The sequence below is a fragment of the Nicotiana tabacum genome, chromosome 23, assembly GCF_000715075.1.
Source record: "Nicotiana tabacum cultivar K326 chromosome 23, ASM71507v2, whole genome shotgun sequence".
In the NCBI taxonomy this organism is placed as follows: Eukaryota; Viridiplantae; Streptophyta; class Magnoliopsida; order Solanales; family Solanaceae; genus Nicotiana; species Nicotiana tabacum.
In genome coordinates, this window is record NC_134102.1 from 90,949,533 (window position 1) to 90,970,541 (window position 21,009).

General features: G+C 37.1%; 2 protein-coding genes and 1 long non-coding RNA gene across 4 annotated transcripts in view; all 3 read right to left on the reverse strand.

Annotated features, from left to right (window-relative positions):
* Positions 1 to 2,292: 2,292 nt before the first annotated feature.
* Positions 2,293 to 5,125, reverse strand: LOC107812002 (floral homeotic protein GLOBOSA-like). Of its 2 annotated transcripts, none has more exons than XM_016637008.2 (7): positions 4,803 to 5,125; positions 4,629 to 4,695; positions 3,940 to 4,001; positions 3,392 to 3,452; positions 3,255 to 3,284; positions 3,079 to 3,123; positions 2,293 to 2,579 (listed from the first exon to the last, which is right to left on the reverse strand). In XM_016637008.2, exons 1-7 carry the CDS (start codon positions 4,982 to 4,984, stop codon positions 2,436 to 2,438), a joined length of 591 nt encoding a protein of 196 aa, XP_016492494.2. In that variant the 5' UTR covers positions 4,985 to 5,125; the 3' UTR covers positions 2,293 to 2,435. The 2 variants fall into 2 exon arrangements, with proteins under 2 accessions (XP_016492494.2, XP_016492493.2); XM_016637007.2 differs by having other exon boundaries at positions 3,392 to 3,491; positions 4,803 to 5,116.
* A 6,923-nt stretch (positions 5,126 to 12,048) lies between these two features.
* Positions 12,049 to 14,480, reverse strand: LOC142176994 (uncharacterized). The gene is made up of 2 exons (XR_012705776.1): positions 14,412 to 14,480; positions 12,049 to 12,344 (listed from the first exon to the last, which is right to left on the reverse strand). It is a non-coding gene; the product is annotated as an uncharacterized LOC142176994 (long non-coding RNA).
* A 5,322-nt stretch (positions 14,481 to 19,802) lies between these two features.
* Positions 19,803 to 21,009, reverse strand: part of LOC107829523 (endoribonuclease Dicer homolog 3a) — a 37,729-nt gene continuing 36,522 nt past the window's right edge. Inside the window, exons 24-25 of the mRNA XM_075245359.1 lie at positions 20,365 to 20,476; positions 19,803 to 20,260 (exon numbers count right to left, since the gene is read on the reverse strand). Coding sequence (XP_075101460.1) covers positions 20,053 to 20,260; positions 20,365 to 20,476 — 320 coding nt within the window. The 3' untranslated portion in view covers positions 19,803 to 20,052. The remainder of the gene's footprint in view (positions 20,261 to 20,364; positions 20,477 to 21,009) is intronic.

The following is a 21,009-nucleotide window of genomic DNA, read 5'->3' on the forward strand; positions in this document are numbered from 1 at the left end:
TGTATATAACACTTTAATTACAACTCGATTTTCTAAAACACATTTACTAGACTGAATCAAGAAGAACACAATACTTCTACTCAACTTGAGTGTGAAAAATGTAGTTCTTCAGTTGATGTGCAAAAGGATGATCCCATCAGTCCAAAAAGATAGTATTTAAATTCCATGGACTCCGAGATCTTTTAGGAATCCTATGTGTAGTCAGCTTCTAGTTTGATAGGACTCCTACTGCTCCAAGGACTCCACAAGTCTTGGGACTCTTATCTCTCACTTATGAAACGTATCTTCTTGGACAACCCTTATCATGTTTAGCAATCCTCTTCCTACAAACTCGGACTGGGTAACTTTGAGATAAAGTTAATGTCTTGCAAAAACGTGCAATCATCAACCTTGAGGAGCTGGTTCTTAGAGCAGTTATGCAGCTACATTGATGACCTGGTTCTTAGAGCATTTCATCTGAACAAACTTTGTTAATCATCAAAACCTTAATACTCAACAGTATTTTTTAGGCTATTTTTTTCTTGATCCCATTAAAGAGAAAGCGTGACATATCAGATCTATTCTATTTTTAGAGCTTAAACTCGAAACCTTACAAGGGTAGGTAATCTTATCCATCAGACCAATAAATTTAGGTAAAATCCACTGATGTGGGTAGGGTTAACTGGTGAATGTCCTAGACATCTTTTCGCTCCCATAATACAAAGCCAAACCCCACGTATCCCCCTCCACACCCGGCACCCCGGGTATGAATCATAGTCCTTTTTTAATAATAAAATCAACTTGTCCCTATGTCCTTATTGCTTGTTTAAGGTTTTGTGATAGGCATTAATAAGAAGTTATTTAATATTAATGGTGAAAATTAAAACAAGAAAGGTTGATGGTTCTTTTTATGGGTTTTCTAAGGTGACCGATAAGAGAACTGGAGGGAGTACTTCATTTTAATTTGTTCGGCTATTTTTCCGACAAAACTTTAATTTGCTACACCAATCTATATTGTTTTAATATCCCACCAAAAATGATATAATTGGCACACTTTTCATTGAATTAAAGAAAGTTTACATTTATTCACAAATTAAATCTGTAACTTTTAGACCCATAACTCTTCAAATACAATCAATAACATTCTTATCTAATACTATTGCCAGGCAAATTAAGACGATAGCTTAAATCGGGAAGTAAAACTGAATCTCCCTAGTCCCAATAATGATCTGAACGTATTTACTAAGAACTCAACCCTAAAAATGAATGGATGCTCAATGGGTTCGAATAATTTGTTTCACACAATTTGTATCGGAGTATCCACACTTGAGATACCCTTTTCGTATTCCTCTAAATATAATATTTTAGGGATTAATTATATAAATACTGCAACATAGAGCTCAACGTTAATTAGCACCTTAAAATGAATTTGATCCCAAGTATTGCAGCTCTATCACTATTTGCCTAAAACTAAATACTTGCTATGATCCACTTTAATTTTTTTTTTTTTTGTATGCTTTCACACATATTAAAGAATTCACATTTTAGCATTAATTAATAATAAAATTAACCATATTAACCTTAATTTGTTCATTGGGAATATAACAAATACTCTTAGGCTCTTTACTTCAAAGACAACTTTGGGAAAAAGAAGTTAATTCCTTCTTGATATCTGAGAAAATTAAATATTGTGGACCACAAAAACAAATACCAAAAAATTAATTAAATCGGACCAAAGGAAGTAGTTTAGGAATACAGGCGTAAGAAATCTAACTTATGCATCAAAGTGTCAAATATTGGATCTCGAAAATCCCACAAACTATTCGGATATACACAAAGAGATTATCTCGAGAATACAATAAGAAAATCAAATAATGTTTTTCTTATGAAAGTTGAAGTGGTCAAGAGACGTTTTTCCTCAAGATCAACTCGAAATGCAGTCGAACAATTCGGAGAGGAAAATCAATGGAACAATCGAAATTGTACTCATGATTGGTTAATAAGCTTACTTTTTATATTAAAAAAGTGCTAACTATGGATAGTACACTACTGATAAGGTACTCTATGCGTGACATTAAACTTCTGACTGTAATTAATTGACCTTCACCCTTCTAATTCTTAAAATTTTATTCTCCCCCTAGAGTTACACTATGTGTTGTTACCTGCAGCATATTATGGATTATTAAATGCAATGGAACAATTATTATCCTATTGTATACACTTGCAAAATACAAGTGAGACTTAATTCTTTCCAAATTGATAAAAAGAATTGAAAGAGCTGGTTTATTCTCTCTCTCTTTCCCCACCTCAATATATGCAGAATATATAATGGCTATAGATAGATAATTAATGTCACTCAACCCATAAGGTAGATATTACACACCAAGTTTTTTGATAGCACAACGTACGAACAACATTAATAATAGGTCTTAAGTCACCAAATAAATCAAGGTTTTTTAGAACCTCTCCTGCAAATTGGGCTGCATTGGCTGTACTCGGAAGGCAAAAGGAATCTGAGTTTGATATTCATTCTCCCTTTGGTGAAACACTTCCCCTATTTCTCCCATATTCCTATTCATGCTTGCTATCTCAAGTTGCCGCTGTCATTAGTGAAAAAACAAACAAACATTAATTAGTAAATTAAATAACCAAAGTATTTCGTTTGAAAACATTAGAATTTTTTTTAAGGTGTATGAAGAATCTTACGACTACAAAATCATCTCGGATTGAGATTAAAAGGAAGTAGGATTTCCATCACTTCATTCAAAATCATTCTAAACTAGTACTCTTTATATATGAATCAAAAGTTAGCTTACTAAGGGTAAGGTTCTTAGGTTCTTGAGAAATGACATTAACATTCTTTTCAATTTTATAAACTGTAAAACAAAATTATCTATTTTTTCTGCTAAAAATGTTTACCGCTGATATGTTCATTATCATTGGAAACTTTTGTTCCATAAGTTTGAAATAGTCTTTCAGGATTTAAAAGTCACACTGTGCCTCCCAATGCAGTTGTTTACGTTTCTCTTTTCTGGTGTCGATTGAACATCAAAATAGCTATAAATTTTATTTATTTAATTAATGTGATAAGTAACATACCAATTGGCAATTAAGTTGGTCTTGCTCCTCTTCCATACTTTGAGTCTGAGTAATATCCATCCAAAGACCACAGTAGGTTAGAACATATAATTGAAAACAGTAAATTAAGAGCAAACAGTTAAAAAAAAAGGAAATTTTGAACAGAAAATATATAGGCACATTGGTGCTTGACATACCTTTTTCCTCATCATCCTCAGAAACTCATTCTATATCATAAGGTAACAAACAAGAACGCAATCAAAGTGTGGACTAATTCCAATAGCACATTAATACAAAAAATTAAAGGAAAAGTTAGTTGTAGAATGAGTACTACCTGCTTGTTACGGATACTAGTTAGTCCATTTTCAAGGGCATCTTCCAACATCATCAGCTCTCTGTGGTTCAAAGATGTTATATCTTCCCCCTTTAGGTGCCTAAAACAACTCAAGGATAAACATTAAGCCAAAGATTTTATTTTTTTTAATAAATTTATTCTTTCATACTACTTTTCTTCTTCTTCTTCTTCTTCTTTTCCGCCCGCTTAATTAGCTCACCTCGACTATTCCAAGGGTACATACTTTTCTTTTTTTTATTGGGTCAAGAGGGGTTGGTGGGTGGGTGTGGTAGAGGTGGATGCAACTATTTTTAATGGCCGATTCAACTGATAAACCCAATATTGTCGACATGAGGAATATAGATATATATACAAAAATAATTAATGTTTCAACAAATATTAAGTTTGAACATCATAATTTCAGAAGTATAATATGTTTTATTCTAAAAATATTAAAGTTAAATTATGAATTTGCTTCTTGTGATATAGGTGGGAGGAGAGGGAGTGAAGAGAAAAGTTAGAAGCCATACTAATGATGTTTAATTTACTTGAGTTCAATTTGCATGTTGTCATTGTCTTTCTTGACTTTGTTGATTTCATTGTCCAAGTTCTGTTTTCAATCCAAGAACCAATTTATCAAAACTTAAGAACTCAAAAATAAAATAAAAACAGTGAAATCAGGTTATAATAAAGAGAGGGAGCTAATCAATCAACATTTGATGTGTCATAGGCACATAAATTCAACCATATAGCTTTCACCTTTTTTTGGGGGGTGCTAAAAACTATGTATGAAAAGACTTGCAAACAAAAGGAAGGGGTAAGACTTCATTTTCTTTACCAGATCTGTTTCTTGACCAGAAGAATAAAACCATCACCCCTTAAAAGAATTTTCGCTTAGGGATATAGCTATAGGAAGTACATGCCTATATTTAGATCTGTTCATAGAATTCATGTTTCAGTATACCTAACATATTTCTAGCAACAAATTCATCCCTTTTCCCTAAAAGGGATGTCTCAAAAACCAGTTAAAAGGAGAGATCTTGCATGTTAAAGGATGAAACCCTACTCCCTTCTTTTTTTCCTCAAAAAAGAAGCCAAATAGGAAAAAACAACTTGCTTTTTCTAGATCTGTTCAAAGATTTCATGTGTTCAAGTGAACTAACGTTGTTTTAGCAAAAAAACACATGTTTCTCTAATTTATTTATTTTTCCTAAGTTTTTAAGGGTTTAATTTTTACCTCCTGCTTAGCATCCCACAATCTTCTTCCAGTAAGTTTGTGATATTGATCCAAAATATCAACCAACCTTCAAAAATAATCAAACCAAATTTAATTTAGAGGAAAAAAAGTTGAATATGATAATGAAAAATTAATTAAAATAAGGAAGGAAGATAATTAATTAAGAGAACATACGAAGTAGAGGAGAACTCATGCATCTTGCCAGAACTAGCAAAAATAATGACAGAAACACGAGCATCACAAAGAACACTGATTTCCTTAGCTTTTTTCAAGATCCCATTTCTTCTTTTTGAGTAAGTCACTTGCCTGTTGCTTGAGTTCTCTATTCTTTTGATCTCTATCTTTCCTCTCCCCATTTTTTCTTTTCTCTTGTTGTTATTTTTCTTGAGTTGAAGCTAAGTATATAATAGGGTTAGTGGAAGAGAAAGAAGAGAAGAAGAAATGAATGAGATTATCTATTAAGGGATTGACAGACAATCAACTTTCGTATGTTTCAGAAAAAGTTGGTTTGTTTTAAGGCATTTGACAATGCCAACTCCATCTGTTTCTTTACTTTAAGTTACCCCTTCTCCTAACCCTTTCTTCGCACCTTCTTATCCTTCGGTTATTCTCCTTCTTCATCACGAACTTAGCGCCCACATTTTAAAAAATGTCGTTTAATAATAAATTAACCATAGTTAGTACTATATATTCTCACTTCGTTAAGTCATTTAACCATGATAACCATTGTTTTTACACACACTGTAGCATTTTCAACTGTAGCATTTTTACACATGCTATATAGCAGGGAATATTGTTAAGGGTCTTCATAACACTAAACAAGTCAATAAACTTTTTTATCGATGATGAATGGTGTGCCAAATTTTTTAAAATCAAATTACGCAACATTTAGTATTAAACAATAAAAATACTTGTAATCGAACTATAATTTTATAAATCAAAATTAACATAAAAAAGACAACATTAAAAAAATTTACTAATAAAAGTAAGCATAAAATTAAGGAAAGAGAGAGTCGAGAGGTTTTGTATTCTCTACTCTTTAGAGAGATTTTATTGAAGAAATTTTTGTAGAGCTTGACTTTTAAATTATAAAATTTATGAAAAAACTGTTAATTAAAAAAAATTACTTTTAAGATTAGTTGTTTGTTTTTATACAAATTTTAAATTTTAAAAGTTATTTTATTAAAATAAATTAGATTGAAAAAGAGTCAAATAGTCCATACACACGATGGTCTCCGTTTAATTTTGGCAAACAAAATGAGCAAACTTTGAATATTCCATGAACAACATATCACTTTGAACACCCTGAACTGCTGGAGTATTGCCTCACTCGGCTATGTTAAGGGTGTTCAAAATATAATATATAATCATATAAAGTAGTATTTGACTTATATATATATAGTATAATTTTTCGGCGAATGGTGATCACTTGATCACCCTTGGCATAGGCTACGCTACTGATCATAATATACACTGTTAAAATAATTTCCTACAGAAAATATTTGAAATAGGGGTAGTGATTATCAGCTTCCGAACATGCACGCGTAACTAAACCAATATTTTCGTGAAACAATATGATTGGCTATCAAAAAAAGGGAAATCATACCACAATATGGGGCCTCCGTTTTAATTTGTATGATGTAATTTGACTAGGAACTTTCATTTCAATTGGAATTTGGTTATTCACCATGTCGCTAAGCATCCATGGCTTAATGGTTAAAGCGCCCAACTCATAATTGGCGAATTCGTAGGTTCAATTCCTACTGGATGGGAAGCTCACTCTCGGCCGGACTGGAAGCAGAAGGTAGAATATAATATCTCTTGTTGGTTCAGCTCATCAAGCTATTACAAAAGAGTCTAGCGGAGAAAAATGCCAATGGGACCCTCTAATAAGTCTATTGGAATTGGCTCTATATCAATGGAATCTCATCATCCATACATAATGAATTGATGTGGTATAGACATATCATAATATATGAATAATAAGCGTATGGGCGAAAAACTTCATGTCATGCATTTGACCTGGTCAACGGCGATAAAGCCTTTGAAGGTTGTGACGTGTTGACGCTGATCCAAAAGGTCGAGGTCATATGAAGAAGATAAATCGACGTCGAGGTCGAGGTAGTTTGACAGAAGACGAGGACGAGGACCAACACCCGTCTTCGGTACAAGTAACGGCTAGTTTTAGATTTAGATTCCCTAGAGAATATTCTGATGGATATTCCTTTCTATTGTACTATCTAAGGTTTTATGGCCCATGCACTCTTATAAATAGGAAGATATGTAGTTGAAAAGGGGATATACTCTTTTGTAAAGAATACCATTGACATTCTCTGCACAAGATTCTCTCTTTATTGAATAGAAACAAAGTCTCACTTTACATCTATTTTCTTTCACCTTTCTCTCCCGATTCAAGAACACTTGGAATATTCAACCGCTTATCACCATCCATCATTGTCAAAAAGTATATTGGAAAATCTCAACCTTGTCGGGTGAACTTTGCCTCATTTATTACTTAAAAGCCATTTAATATTACTTATTGCTACCTTTTACATTTATAAGCCTTTATTGCTCTATTATTGCTCAAAGATAATACTATCTGATACTACATATTAAATATCCATCCTAAAAACGCTAGATCTGTTATAGAATATTGATATTGACTATGATTAACCCTATGTTTCTATAAATATTATTATATAGGAACCTAGATTTGATTTTTGGGCTATACAATTTGGCGCCGTCTGTGTTTTGTTTTTAGTCAAACCATCAGTTTTCATTCAGAACAGCAATATTCGATAGCTTGTTAACCTAACATACTATAAAGCTATCTTTTTTCTTTCGCATACAAAGATTCTCTCACTCAACCTGATGAGTGCCATTGATGAAGGGTACGGAACTCAAGATGAAGAAGTGATTCCCACGACATCCCACAGGTTAGGGAAGTCGCCAACGCCCTTCTGTAGCACAACAAAACCAAACAGAAAAGAGGTTTCTAGAAGAGGAAGCACCATTCATTGTGAAGAAACTCCTGGAGGCTTGGCTAACTGACACTTTGGTCAGCGTGATGAGCAAGAAGGCCCCGTGTACGACCGTGGAAACCTCAAGGATCCCTACATCCAAGCATGAGAATGGACGGGACGACCAACCGAACCCTCTTACTTCAAGTAACGTCCATAAAACTACTGACAGTACATGTGATAACGACCTCGCCGTTGTGTTAAAGAGAATGGAAGAAATGGAAAAAGAGAATAGGGACCTCAAAGAACAGATGAAGGAGCACCAAGAACGGGTAGACAAGATACCAGGTGCCCCTAAATTTCTACCAAAAAGAGATGCCGACAGGTTCGTGGAACAACCATATAGGGAGGAAGCAGCTCCTCATCCCATACCAAAAACTTTCAAAATGTCCCCATACCTCAGAATCTATGAAGGGACAACTGATCCCGAGGACCATGTAACCCACTACGTCACCGCAGTGAAAGGCAACCACCTCACTAAAGAACAAGTGTCCTCCATCTTATTGAAAAAGCTCGGTGAAACCCTCACGGGAGGGGTGTTGACATGGTATTCGTAGTTTCCGGCCTATTCCATAGAAACATTTGAAATAATGGTGAACAAGTTCGTGACGGCGCATGCTGGGGCCAAGAAAGCTGAAACAGGGGTAAATGATATCTTCGCCATCAATGCAGTTGAACTAACTTCGGGCGAGATCACGCTCCCCGTCCTCGCCAGTAAGGTGATGCTAGAGACCATGTTCCACATCATGGATCAAGACACGACATATAACGCTATCGTGGGTCGACCATAGATACACCTCATGAGGGCAGTGTCCTCCAGCCTGTACCAAGTGATCAAGTTCCCAACCCCTTAGGGAATTGTCAGCATACCAGGGGAACAACACACATCACGAGAATGTTATCGGATCGCCCTAGACATCACGACAATCTAACGAAAGCAAGAAAAAATAAGGATAGCAATCGGCAGGGTCGAGGTCTCTGCAGGCCCAAACCAAGAACACCATTATGGACCCAAAAACGATCGAAGCTACAGGATCAACTGCAGAGGACCTCGATCCCATCCAGCTAGATCAAAGCGACCCCAGCAAAAAGGCCTACATCGGCTGCAAACTCAAAGACCCAGGTAAATTTAGTCAATTTTTAATAGCTAATGCAGAGACGTCCACGAGCACATACTCCACTTCTTGGTAATGGTCAAAAAGTAGAACGAGAAGTGGAGTATGTGCTTAGACTTCACCAATCTAAACAAGGTCTACCTAAAGGATTTATTCCCATTGCCACATATCGATCAACTCATTGATTCTACAACAGGGCATGAGTTACTGAGTTTTCTGGACGCTTACTCGGGCTACAATCAGATACTCATGGAAGAAGAAGACCAGAAAAAAACCACATTCATCACTCACAGGGGAACATACTGCTACAGAGTCATGCCATTCGAGTTGAAGAACGCGGGAGCTACTTATCAAAGTTTGGTCACGAAGATGTTCAAAAACCAGCTCGGCAAAATCATGGAAGTATACATCGATGACATATTGGTTAAATCCTTAAGGGCCAAGGATCACATCGACCATCTGAAAGAAGCATTCGAAATATTGAGGAAATGCGGGATGAAACTGAACCCCGAAAAATACGCATTTGGCGTAACTTCGGGTAAGGTTTTTGGTTTCTTGGTATCACAGCACGGAATCGAAGTAAACCCAGACCAGATTAAGGCTATCGACGGGATATTGGAACATCTAACCACCAAGAAACAAGTCCAAAGAGTGACGGGTCGAATCGCCACACTATCCAGATTTATCTCAAGGTCATCCGACAGGTGCCACAGGTTCTTCAACGTACTCAAAAAGGATATCAACCTCTAATAATGGATGCCTGAATATATACAAGCACTAAAGGAATTCAAGGAATACCTGTCATCGCCACCCTTGCTCTCAAAACCTAAGCCTGGACAATCTCCTCGTCTACCTCGATATTTCAGAAGTAGCAGTAACTGCAGTCCTGGTTCGGGAAGACAAAGTTACCCAATCTCTAATTTATTATATCAGTAAAATACTTATTGACGTAGAGACGAGGTATCATCACCTCGAGAAATTGGCCATGCCCTTGTCGTAGCTTCAAGAAAGCTCAGGCCATACTTTCAGTGCCATCCAATCTCGGTCATCACCACATTTCCTTTAAGAAGTATAATGCACAATCCCGAGCTGTCGGGGAGGCTGGCCAAATGTGCAATCGAATTAAGTGAGCACGACATCACTAATCAGCCTCACACAACAATAAAATCACAAGTGCTCGCCGACCTTATTGCGGACTTTAGTGCGAAGGTAATGCTCGAGGATGAGAAAGAAGCCACTCGAGCTCCTCACCCGACGCAGGACCTCTGAGTCCTGCATACTAACGGTGCATCTAGTTCATCCGGTTCCTGATTGGGACTCATGCTCGAAGTTCCCACTAGCGAAGTCGTTGGCCAATCTATAAGGTGCCCGGATATGACTAACAATGAGGTCGAGTATGATGCCGTAATTGTAGGACTGAGGTTGGCACTCAAATATGGGGCAAGAAGTCTAAAGCTACGCTGCAACTCTTAACTCGTCGTCAACCAAGTTACTGGAACTTCTCTAAATGGGTAGAAGCAGGCGCATTCGCCCAAATTTGCGAGCAAGAGGTAATCACCTTCATATGGAAAAACATCATCTGCCGATTTGGCCTGCCTAAAGAAATAAGCTGTGACAACGGACCCCAGTTCACGGGAAGAAAAACCACTGAGTTTTTCAAAAAATGGCACATTAAAGGGATACTCTCAACCCCTTACCACCCAGCAGGCAACAGGCAATCAGAATCCTCCACCAAGTCAATCTTGAACATCATGAAGAAAATACTCGAATATGCTAAGGGACTGTGACCAGAGATACTCCCAGGAGTAATGTGGGTGCACAGGACGACCCCAAAAACAAGCACATTAGAAACACCTTACTCCTTAGTCTACAGGACTGAAGCGGTCATACCAGTTGAAGTAGGAGAACCCAGCCTAAGATACACCAACGAGAGCGGCAATGACAATGACAAGAATAGAAGACAAGACCTCGATGAGATCAAGGAGCGAAGAGACATGTCGTATATAATAATGGTCGCATAGAAACAACAAGCAGAATGCTACTAAAACAGAAAGGCCAAAGTATGGTCACTCAAGATCGGGGACTTCATTCTCAAAGCCACCCAAGCAGGAAGAGATCCCTGAGAAGGTAAATTAGGAGCCAAAGACGGACCGTACAAAATCATAGGCAAGGCAGATAAGGGTTCATTCCAACTAGAAACATTGAAAGGACAACTCTTACCAAACAATTGGAACATCAGCCACCTCAAGTAATTCAACTTTTGAGAAACAAGGGATGCCCCGTAAGTCATTCTCTTATCCCTTGCTTGAGTTTTGTCCTAACTGGGTTTTCTAAGGAGGTTTTTAACGAGGTAACAAACGGGACATTTCAAGTTGGAGTACACGAGAACAAACATATTTCATTTCCCGACTCCTCAAGAATCTCCGAGTTGAACAATGAAGGGACTAGATATACTACGACTGGGACTGGAACGCCAGCTAACACCCAAAACTTGTAACTTTCTCCAAAATGCCTCAAGGCGAAATGATGTAATCAATGAAATGTTGTTGAAATAAATGAGATACCTATTCATTGAAATTCATTCTCCTAAGTCTCTCAACAAAAAGGTATGTTCGACCAGCTTGAACAAAACCCTTTGGCCCTTGGCCCGACTTAATAAAAAGGTACGTTCGACCAACTCGAACAAAACCCTTTGGCCCCGTTGGCCAACAAAAAGGTACGTTCGACCAGCTCGAACAAAACCCTTTGGCCCTTGGCCACGACACAACAAAAAGGTATGTTTGACCAGCTCAAACAAAACCCTTTGGCCCTTGGCCACGACTTAACTAAAAGGTATGTTCGATCATCTCGAACAAAACCCTTTGGCCCTTGGCCACAACTTAATTAAAAGGTATGTTCGACCAGCTCGAACAACACCCATTGACCCTTGGCCACAAATTAACTAAAAGGTACGTTCGACCAGCTCGAACAGCACCATCGGCCCTTGGCCACGACTTAACAAAAAGGTGTGTTCGACCATCTTCAACAAAACCCTTTGGCCCTTGGCCACGACTCAACTAAGAGGCATGTCCGACTAGCTAGAGCAAAACCTCCTCGGCTTATGGCCACTCAACCTCACGATTATCGCAACCTAGAGGATAACAACGAAGGAAGGAAGTACAAAAGCAGAACACAGAAGCACAGAAACAAATCATACAAAGGTAAGAAAGGTACGTATATGTCACGTCCCAAAATCCCACCACAGGCGTCGTGATAGCACTTAGTCTATAAAACTAGGTAAGCCAATTATAATTACAATTCAAGCCATTTTTTTTAAAATATATAATTTAATACACGTGTTGATACCAACAGCGAAAATAATTATAACACTGTCCCAAGACTGGTAATACTGAGTCACGAACTCTAACTGAATACATGCAATGAATCTCAAAGATCGAATATACAATACTGTTCGAATAAGAGTTGGCAGTACAATAAAATGGAAAAACTCCAAGGGACTGCGACGATCAAGCAGCTTTACCTTGAATCCTTGCGATCAACACACTAACTCTGCCCGAGTCTGATACCTCTAATACCTGGATCTGCACAAAAATATGCAGAAGTGTAGTATGAGTACATCACACTCGGTACCCAGTAAGTATCAAGACTAACGTCGGTGGAGTAGTGACGAGGTACAGTCAAGACACTCACTAGTCAAATAACCTGTGCAATATAGCAGTATACAATAGTACTGAAAAATAACTAGCAATGATAACAACAAAATCGACCAGTGATATAACAACAAGGCAACAAGAACATCATAATTATTGCTCAGACGAATAAGGAACACAAGTACAACCAATTAAACATGTCCTTCAAATATAAATCTTTCACATATAATTCTTTCGAATAAATACCTTCCGAATATAATTCTTTGAAATAATATTTTGAATATAATTCTTTAAAATAAAAGTCACCTTGTGATACCTCATTTCAAAATCATAAACATACGGGTCTCAACCCACTTTCATATTTTCACGGCTCCTCGTGCCTATATTTCTATCACAACTGCACGGACAACTCACGTGCCAATAATATCAATGTATATAAGATCCACATGATTAATTTATTTCACACTAAAGTAAGTTTACAATTTTTAAAATAAGTAAGAAATCAACAAAGAAATAAATTTATTTTAGAAATCATTTGGGTGAATAAAATAATATTTCACTTAATTTAAAGTATCAGATAAACTACTGACTTGGATGTAAGACTATTTAATTTAAAACATAATAAAAAATTCTTTTATTTAAATCAATTCAATCATCAAAAATCGGTAAGAAAAACTAGAAATATACTTCTTCAAAGTCTCGTGCTAAAAAGCCAAAGCCAATACAATACAACTAGGAGCACAAAATACATAATAATAAAGTCAACTAGTACATTACGGAAGAAGACAAGAATTTACATATTAAATGAAACAAAATCACCCAAGACAAAAACATAAATAAATAAATATCAACAGGGCACTCCCGAGGTACCGCCTTATAGTCCCAAATCATAAATAAATTCACAATATCTTATTTTCCTTATATCACCGCGGGAGCCTTCACATTTCATTATTTTTTAAAGAAATCATTTTCCTTGAAATAACATCCCGCGTTTTAGCCACCCTTATCACACCACATGACTTCTAGTAGTTCCCCTACTAGCCACGTATTTCAAGCCACCCTTATCTCACCGCATGCGTTTCAATACCCTGACCTTATATCACCGCATGCGTATTAATATTACAATATTTTACAAATCGCACCTCAAGTGCCCAAATATTATAGCATAATACAATTTACACCTCAAGTGCTCACATATCACAACATATCACAAATTACACATCAAGTGCTCAAATATTACAGCATATCACAAATTGTACATCAAGTACTCAAATATTACAACATATCACAAATTGCACATCAAGTACTCAAATATTACAACATTTCACAAATTGCACATCAAGTGCTCAAATATTACAACTTTCCACAGAAATCAACAATACTTTATTTTTCCACAATAAGGAGCTCACGACTCGATCATAATGTGTACAATGTTTTAACAATATGTTCGGGAGTGAACAACTCAACCGAATAATATTTCACAATTTGGCACTTTGCCTCAACATGATTCACGGCCTTTATAATTCAATTCCAAATTTTCAACAACGTGAACCGAAAAGTAATTCATCCAGAAATAACACCTCTTTTAAATCACAACTTCAAAAAATAAATAGATTTATTCATCTTATTAACTAAAGTTTTTTCCATTTAAATTATCTGTAGGTAAAAATCAATAATGAAAGTGTTTTCCATAAAAATGGCAACTCAAACAAGCACAGAGTTCACATAAAAGTCAAGTGGCAATCACACCAAATTATCATATAAAAACAACCTCGGCAAACAAGGAATGAGGCATGACAAATAAGGGATTTAATAAGTTACAACAATTTTTCAATTTAATACTTAAGGGCGTCTACGAATTTCAACCGATATAATATGCACATATAAACCAAGTACGTGCTCGTCGTCTCGCGTACATGGTTTCAATTACACAATTTTCACATAAGACTCAATGCCTAAGGGGTAATTTCCTCACTCAAGGTTAGGCAAGATACTTACCTTTTTGAAGTTAGGCCGATATTCCAAAATCTCATTCTTGCTTGAATTGACCTCCGGACAGCTCAAATCTAACCAAATTAATTCAATTCAGTGAATACTAATTATAGGAATTAATTCCATATGAAAATACTAATTTTCCAATAAAATTCGAAATTTAACTCAAAATTCCCACGTCTCGGAATCCGATGAAACTCACAAAATCCGAAAACCCATTAAATTATGAGTCAAACCATAGCAGTTTCACTCAAATCTGACTCCGAATCGACACCGAAATCTCAAAAATTCATTTCTATGAGATTTCTAAAATTTTCCCAAATTTCAATCTCAAAACACTAATTAAATGGTGAAAACAAATGATGGATTAGGGTAATCTAACCATAATTGGGTTAAGAACACTTATCCTGATATTTTATCTGAAAATCTCTCAAAAATCGCCTCTCCCCAAGCTCTAATTTGTCAAAAATAAAAAATGGGATGAAGTCCCCTGCTTTATAACTCACAGTTCTGTCAGGCCGCCCTCGGTCCTCGGCGTTCGACCCTGGTCCTCGACCTTCGACCCTGGCCCTCCATCATCGGCCTCGATCCTGGGCCTTCGATCCTCGGCCTCGATCCTCAACTTTTGACCCTGGCCCTCGATCATCGGCCTCGATCCTCGGCCTCGGTCCTGGGCCTCGATCCTTGGCCTTCGACCCTGGCCCTCTATCATCGGCCTCGATCCTCGGCCTCGGTCCTCGGCCTTCGACCCTGCCCCTGAATTTCCGGCAGAATAAAAATTGCAGCAGCTGTTTAAGTCCAACTTTTGATCCGTTAACCATACGAAACTCACCCGAGGTCCTCGGGACCTCAACCAAATACACCAATAAGTCCTAAAACATCATACAAACTTATTTGAAACCTCAAATCAGATAAAATGACGCTAAAACCACGAATCATACACCAATTCAACCTTAATGAAACTAAGAAATTCCAACTTCTACTTTCGACGCCGAAACCTATCAAATCAAGTCTGATTGACCTCAAATTTTGCACACAAGTCATAAATGACATAACAGACCTATGAAAATTTTCAGAACTGGATTCCGACCCCGATATCAAAAAGTCAACTCCCCGGCCATTTCAAACCTAAATTTAACTACGGACTTCCAAATAAAATTCCGAACACGCTCCTAAGTCTAAAATCACCATACGGAGCTGTTGGAATCATCAAAATTCCATTCCGAATTTTCTCGGCTCCTTCTTCCTAGATTCTCCAAATTTTACAACTATGTCTAACTTGCCTTCTCATGTTAGTGGCAGGGAAGTTTTCGATATGAATAAAGAGATTCAAGCTACTTTGCTAGTTGTTGTGGCTTCCGTTCGCGGAGGAGACGCCATCTACGCCATTAAAGTGGAGGTTCTTCCCTCAGTGGAAGAAATTATTCCCCACAACCCTGACGCGAAACCGGATTTGTAACGGCAGCCGGAGGCGGTGGTTGAGGTTTTCCGATCCTCTCTAACAGCCAAGCGTTTAGCGAAGTTCAAGGCTAAGTACGGCCTTCTTAATCAAGTGGATCTTGTACCTACCAATGACGATGAAGTGTACACTCACCGCCTTGGGTATTGCGCTCTTTTTGCTTATCCCTTCACTATTGGCTATTCATTCCTTCTTCCCCCTTTAGTGGAAGAATTTTGCCATTTTTACCGGGTTTGTCCGGTTGAGCTCGCACCCTTGGTATACAAAGTGATCAAGATGTTATTTAAGTTCGCCGAGCTAGCGGACGTCGAGATCACCCTGCAACATCTAGTGCACATGTTCATGCCCAATTTCTATTGGGGCATGATGTTGAACATTCGACCTTATGGAAGCAAATCCCTGGTTGCCAGGATGGATGACAAGGGTAGTCGACAATTTTGGCTCGACTTCTTTTTTGTCAAGACCGAGGCCGTCGTGGACGATGCCACTGATTTTCCTGAAGCTTGCAACTGCACTCGAAAGTACTCGCACTTACTTTTTCCCTTTCGCATAGTCATGTACTTTTGAGTTTCTGAGTTAATACTTCTCGTTTTGCAGCTACTGTTCAACCTCTTCAATTGGTGGCGCACCTCACCGACTGGGTTAGGCAAGTCCTCTCTTACACTGCGGGGATCCGTGACTGGTCGAGCTTTTGGCAAAAGTACAAGTTGACTCCTCCTCCGAACAGTAATGTCGTTCTTCGAATGGTGTTGTGTTTGTAACCGTTCATTTTATTTTGCCTATCTTTATATTTCTTTCTAGGTCCCGCCAAGAAGGTTGCTAAAAGGAATCTGGCGCCGACGCCTTCTTTTAGGAGAAGGAGGGGAGTTGCTTCCTCTACTCCTACCCCTGTTTCAACCGCTATGCCCGTTCTTCCCTTGGCTCCTCCCCGCATTGAGGATGAGGAAGTTTCTCCACCCGACGCGGACCTGAGGCCCAAGAAGAGGAAAGTCGTAGATGGGGGAGACGGTGTACTAGTGGCAGTTGGTTGAGGGAAGTATAGGAGGTCACATGGGAAATGGAGTGTAACTCTGTAACTGGCTGAATTGTTAATTTTTGTTAACTTGCCGTAAAAATAGCATGGCTAACCAGTTTTCGGATTGGTAAATGAAAAATAGCCAGCGTTTGCAAAGTCATAGAAAATTAGCCACTATTTTGCTGCAACACAGTAAGTTCCAGCATAATATACTGGAGATTGGTGCACCTGTGTATGAACTTCCAGCATATTATGCTGGAACTCCAGCACACGGAAAGTTCCAGCATAATATACTGGAGATTGGAGCACTTGTGTATGAACTTCCAGCATATTATGCTGGACCAGTATATTATGCTGGAAGTTCACATGTAAAAAATTCGAACTCCAGTATATTATGCTGGAATATTTTCCGGATTTTGAGCAGTATTTTCGTTCAGATTTATCTTTACATGAAAAATGGCTAAATTTCGATTACTTTTGAAACTGTGGCTATTTTTCAATTACCACTTGTAAATATGCTATTTTTTAATTTCACCCTAACCTGCCGGGTGGTTGCATTGCACTAGATATAGCCCATTTTCTTGGATATATTTGGTATGAAAAGATAATATTTTTCAATTTTTTATTTGATTGGCTTATATATTTTAAAAAAATATTTTTCTTTAGAGCACATTTTCTCCTAATTTCTGAGTCGCGGAGTAATTTTCCAATGCTCTCCCATGCCATAGCCAACTTATGGTTTCCGCTCTCTCAACCCCATGCATTCTCCGCCCAACTCGGCAACTCCCTCCCCCCACCCGCTGCATCACCCCCCACCATCCACCCCACCCCACCCCAACCCAACCCAACCCCCACCAACCTCGCTCCCACCCGCCCAGATTTAGTTAATTTATCACATTATATTTTCCCTTCACACCAAACACACACATAATAATCTTTTTTGCATTGTCTGTGGAAAAGGATTCAGAGAGAATTTTATTCTCATCCAAGCTAAAGAAGTATATTCCTCAGTTATTACGTGCATATTCGGTTATATACTAAATATAAACTTGAAAACGAATCAACCAATGAGGGAATGACAGTAGATTTAAGCTTAACCAATTGATTCATTTTACTACTGATGAAAAGTCTTGCTTTTACCCCTTAAATCAATATTCTTGATTAACATGAAAAGTCACATCGCTTCTACATTAATTTTGCACGCAAACTCATATTGTAATCTCTTCAAATGCAGAATTGTTGAATGTCAAATACAGCTCTTTAAATGGTAAAGAAATTAAGAAACGGAAGTACTATATAATTAATGATCTCTTCAAAACTACTCCTATTTAGGTTTCTTGTACAGTTAAAGTTTAACTTCAAGATTATTCCTGCATTTTTGCTTTTAGTTTCAAAATTCATAAAGCCTAAGGACAATATCCCTTACACCTTTAATGATGAAAAAAACAGAGAGCAGAGTTGTAAATCAAATCTCAACCGTCACATCAAATTAAAAAGATCAAAATCTTCTTTCTCTATATCTAGTCTCTAGTTATAAAATGGAAGAAGATAAACAAAAATGCATGCGATGGGTACAAGTGATGTGATGTGAGAAATTAGAGTTAAAAGTTTAAGAATCTGGCACAGTTAAAGTCTTTCTATTTTCCTCAACTTCTCAATCAATAAGTTTCAGATTGAGTCTAATTAAAGTCTTTTTTCACTTCTCCTCTAGTTGGTTGAGATTAGATAAAATGAGACAGGTTTGTTACTTTTTCTACTGCCTACAAAACGAGCTAACGTCCAACAATTGAACCACTGTTACACTTTAATTTTATGTGACGCCCCGTAATCCAAAACAAATACTCCCTCCGTTTCAAATTAGATGAGATACTTTCCTTTTTAGTTTGTTCCAAAATAAATAACACATTTATAAATTTAGAAATAATTCAACTTTAAACTCTTCATTTTACCAATTTTACCCTTAATGAAAAGCTTTTATAACCACACAAATATCATGGCCCCACAAAACTTTTACCCTTAAGCTTTTAAGATCACAAGTTTCAAAAATCTTTTTTTTTCTTCTTAAACTCCGTGCCGAATCAAACTACATCATCTAAATTGAAACGGAATAGTATGTAGAACATGCCTAAAGCTCGAGATAATGATTGAATGAAAATGGTTAGAAGAAAAACCATAAAATTAAGATTGTTACCAGCAAGGATTAATTAAGCTAGGAGTTAAGGTTTAAGTATGGGTTTTCATTAAACCTAATGATATGGAAATTATGTTAATCTCTCTTGTTTTCCACTAGATTACTCACACAAGTGATATAGTTGATTGAGCAGAAATAAGTTCCAAGAAGCAATCATGTTAATCCCTCTCCAAACGGCTTCTCTATATAATTTCTGTGGCATAGTAGATCATAAAACCAAGTTTGGAAAGCTCTAATACCAAATGATCACTTGTCACAAATGGAAGGAAAAAGCTTCAAGAGATGGCTAAAGTTTATGTTTTATTATTGCGAAAATATAAATTGCACATCAGTGTCCCTTTTAATCATTTTTTGGCATTACTGCCTGCTAACTGACTTGCTACCACTAGTTCCAACTATTTCCCAACAAACAAATCCCTTACTACTGTAATCAAAATCGCCGCAAATACTCTCCTTTTTTTGATATACTTTCATTTTGTTCAAAAATATCTTAGTTTTCAAACTAGCAGAGTACACTCTTTTTAAGATAAAATACGTTAATTTGAATTTAAAGTGACAAATATATTACATTTAAGAAAGAAAAACAAATATTATATAAGTAAAACCAGTTCTTTTAATGGGAAAGGGTAAAAGGAGTAAAAGACAATTGTTGGGTAGCAAGTAGCCCGTTTTCCTGCCTAACAAAAATGCTGCACATGGGCATTAAAAGAAAAAAAGGGAAAACACAATAGATTTGTGAAACCGTAAGAAATAAATAAGAGGGCCATTAGAAAGATCTACCTTTTACATTTCAGCAAGTCCATCCCTATTTTCTAGTGAATTTCCAATAATGCATGAAATGGAAGCTATGCCCTCTTGATATGCAAGAATTGGATTGTTATTAACTCCCAATTAGCAAATATACATATATAGCACTAAGAGGTAGATAAGACGTAAAATGCTATATAAGATAAGTTGTACGCGTTAGTGCAAGAATGACAATTCATTGATTACCAATTATGACTTTTCCCCGTCGTTCAAGCTCATACAGCATGAGAAGTGCAGCCGAATCTTGTGAACTTTTCTTATCAGCTCTTTCATCCCCAGTAAGCTCTATCAAACCATAGTCGGGTATGGTCAACGAGATTTGAGATGCAAAAGTGTTGTAAACCTTCCTTTTATCAGAGCCTTCACCGCATTCAATCAGTGACCTGTGCATACCCGAATTTACACTCAATACGCGAAAAACTAGGAAATAGTTTGATAAAAACAAGAGGGAAAAGAGCTGGTTGGCGGATAAGCTGGTTTTACTTACTTGGATTTACGCTCTGTTGACTCTAAACTAGGCATAGGCCACTGCAGTTTTTTGCACAGTTCATAAAGTGATTGGCGTGGTCCACCCTTTTTCATGTTGATTGGCCCAATTTCTGCCAAGTACAGCGGAGAAAAGCATTAATCCAAGGGTTTAAGGAGATGAGCATCAGTAACTGATTTTCTTCAATCATCTAACTTTGAGAAAGATTTTGTCAAACCAAAGGGTGGGGAGCTCGGTTACAATGGTTTATAAAGATACGTGAGTTTTCATGTTAAAAAAGCTACATACTTTGTTAATGTAAAGAGACTGAGTTGAGGAGGCAAAGCAATGTCTGGATAGTCCAGGGTTAAGAGACTCAAAAGCCCCCATTATGTGTTATTGAAACTTACTGAACTATTAGAGCATAAGTTAACCACCAGCTATTTTACTACTTTGACCCATTCTTTAGCTAGTAGTTAGGATTTTGTTAGTCCTTTATTTTCTCAAATAAATCTCCTTATTCAAGGAGTTTGTTTAGCAAGTAGTTTAGTCCTCCTCTTCCAGAGGAGTTAGTTTAGGGAATTGGTTTTTCACTCGTGTATTTAAAGGTTGGCATTGCACACCGCATATGCTAACAAGTCCCAAACCAGAATTTTCAGTCTTCGC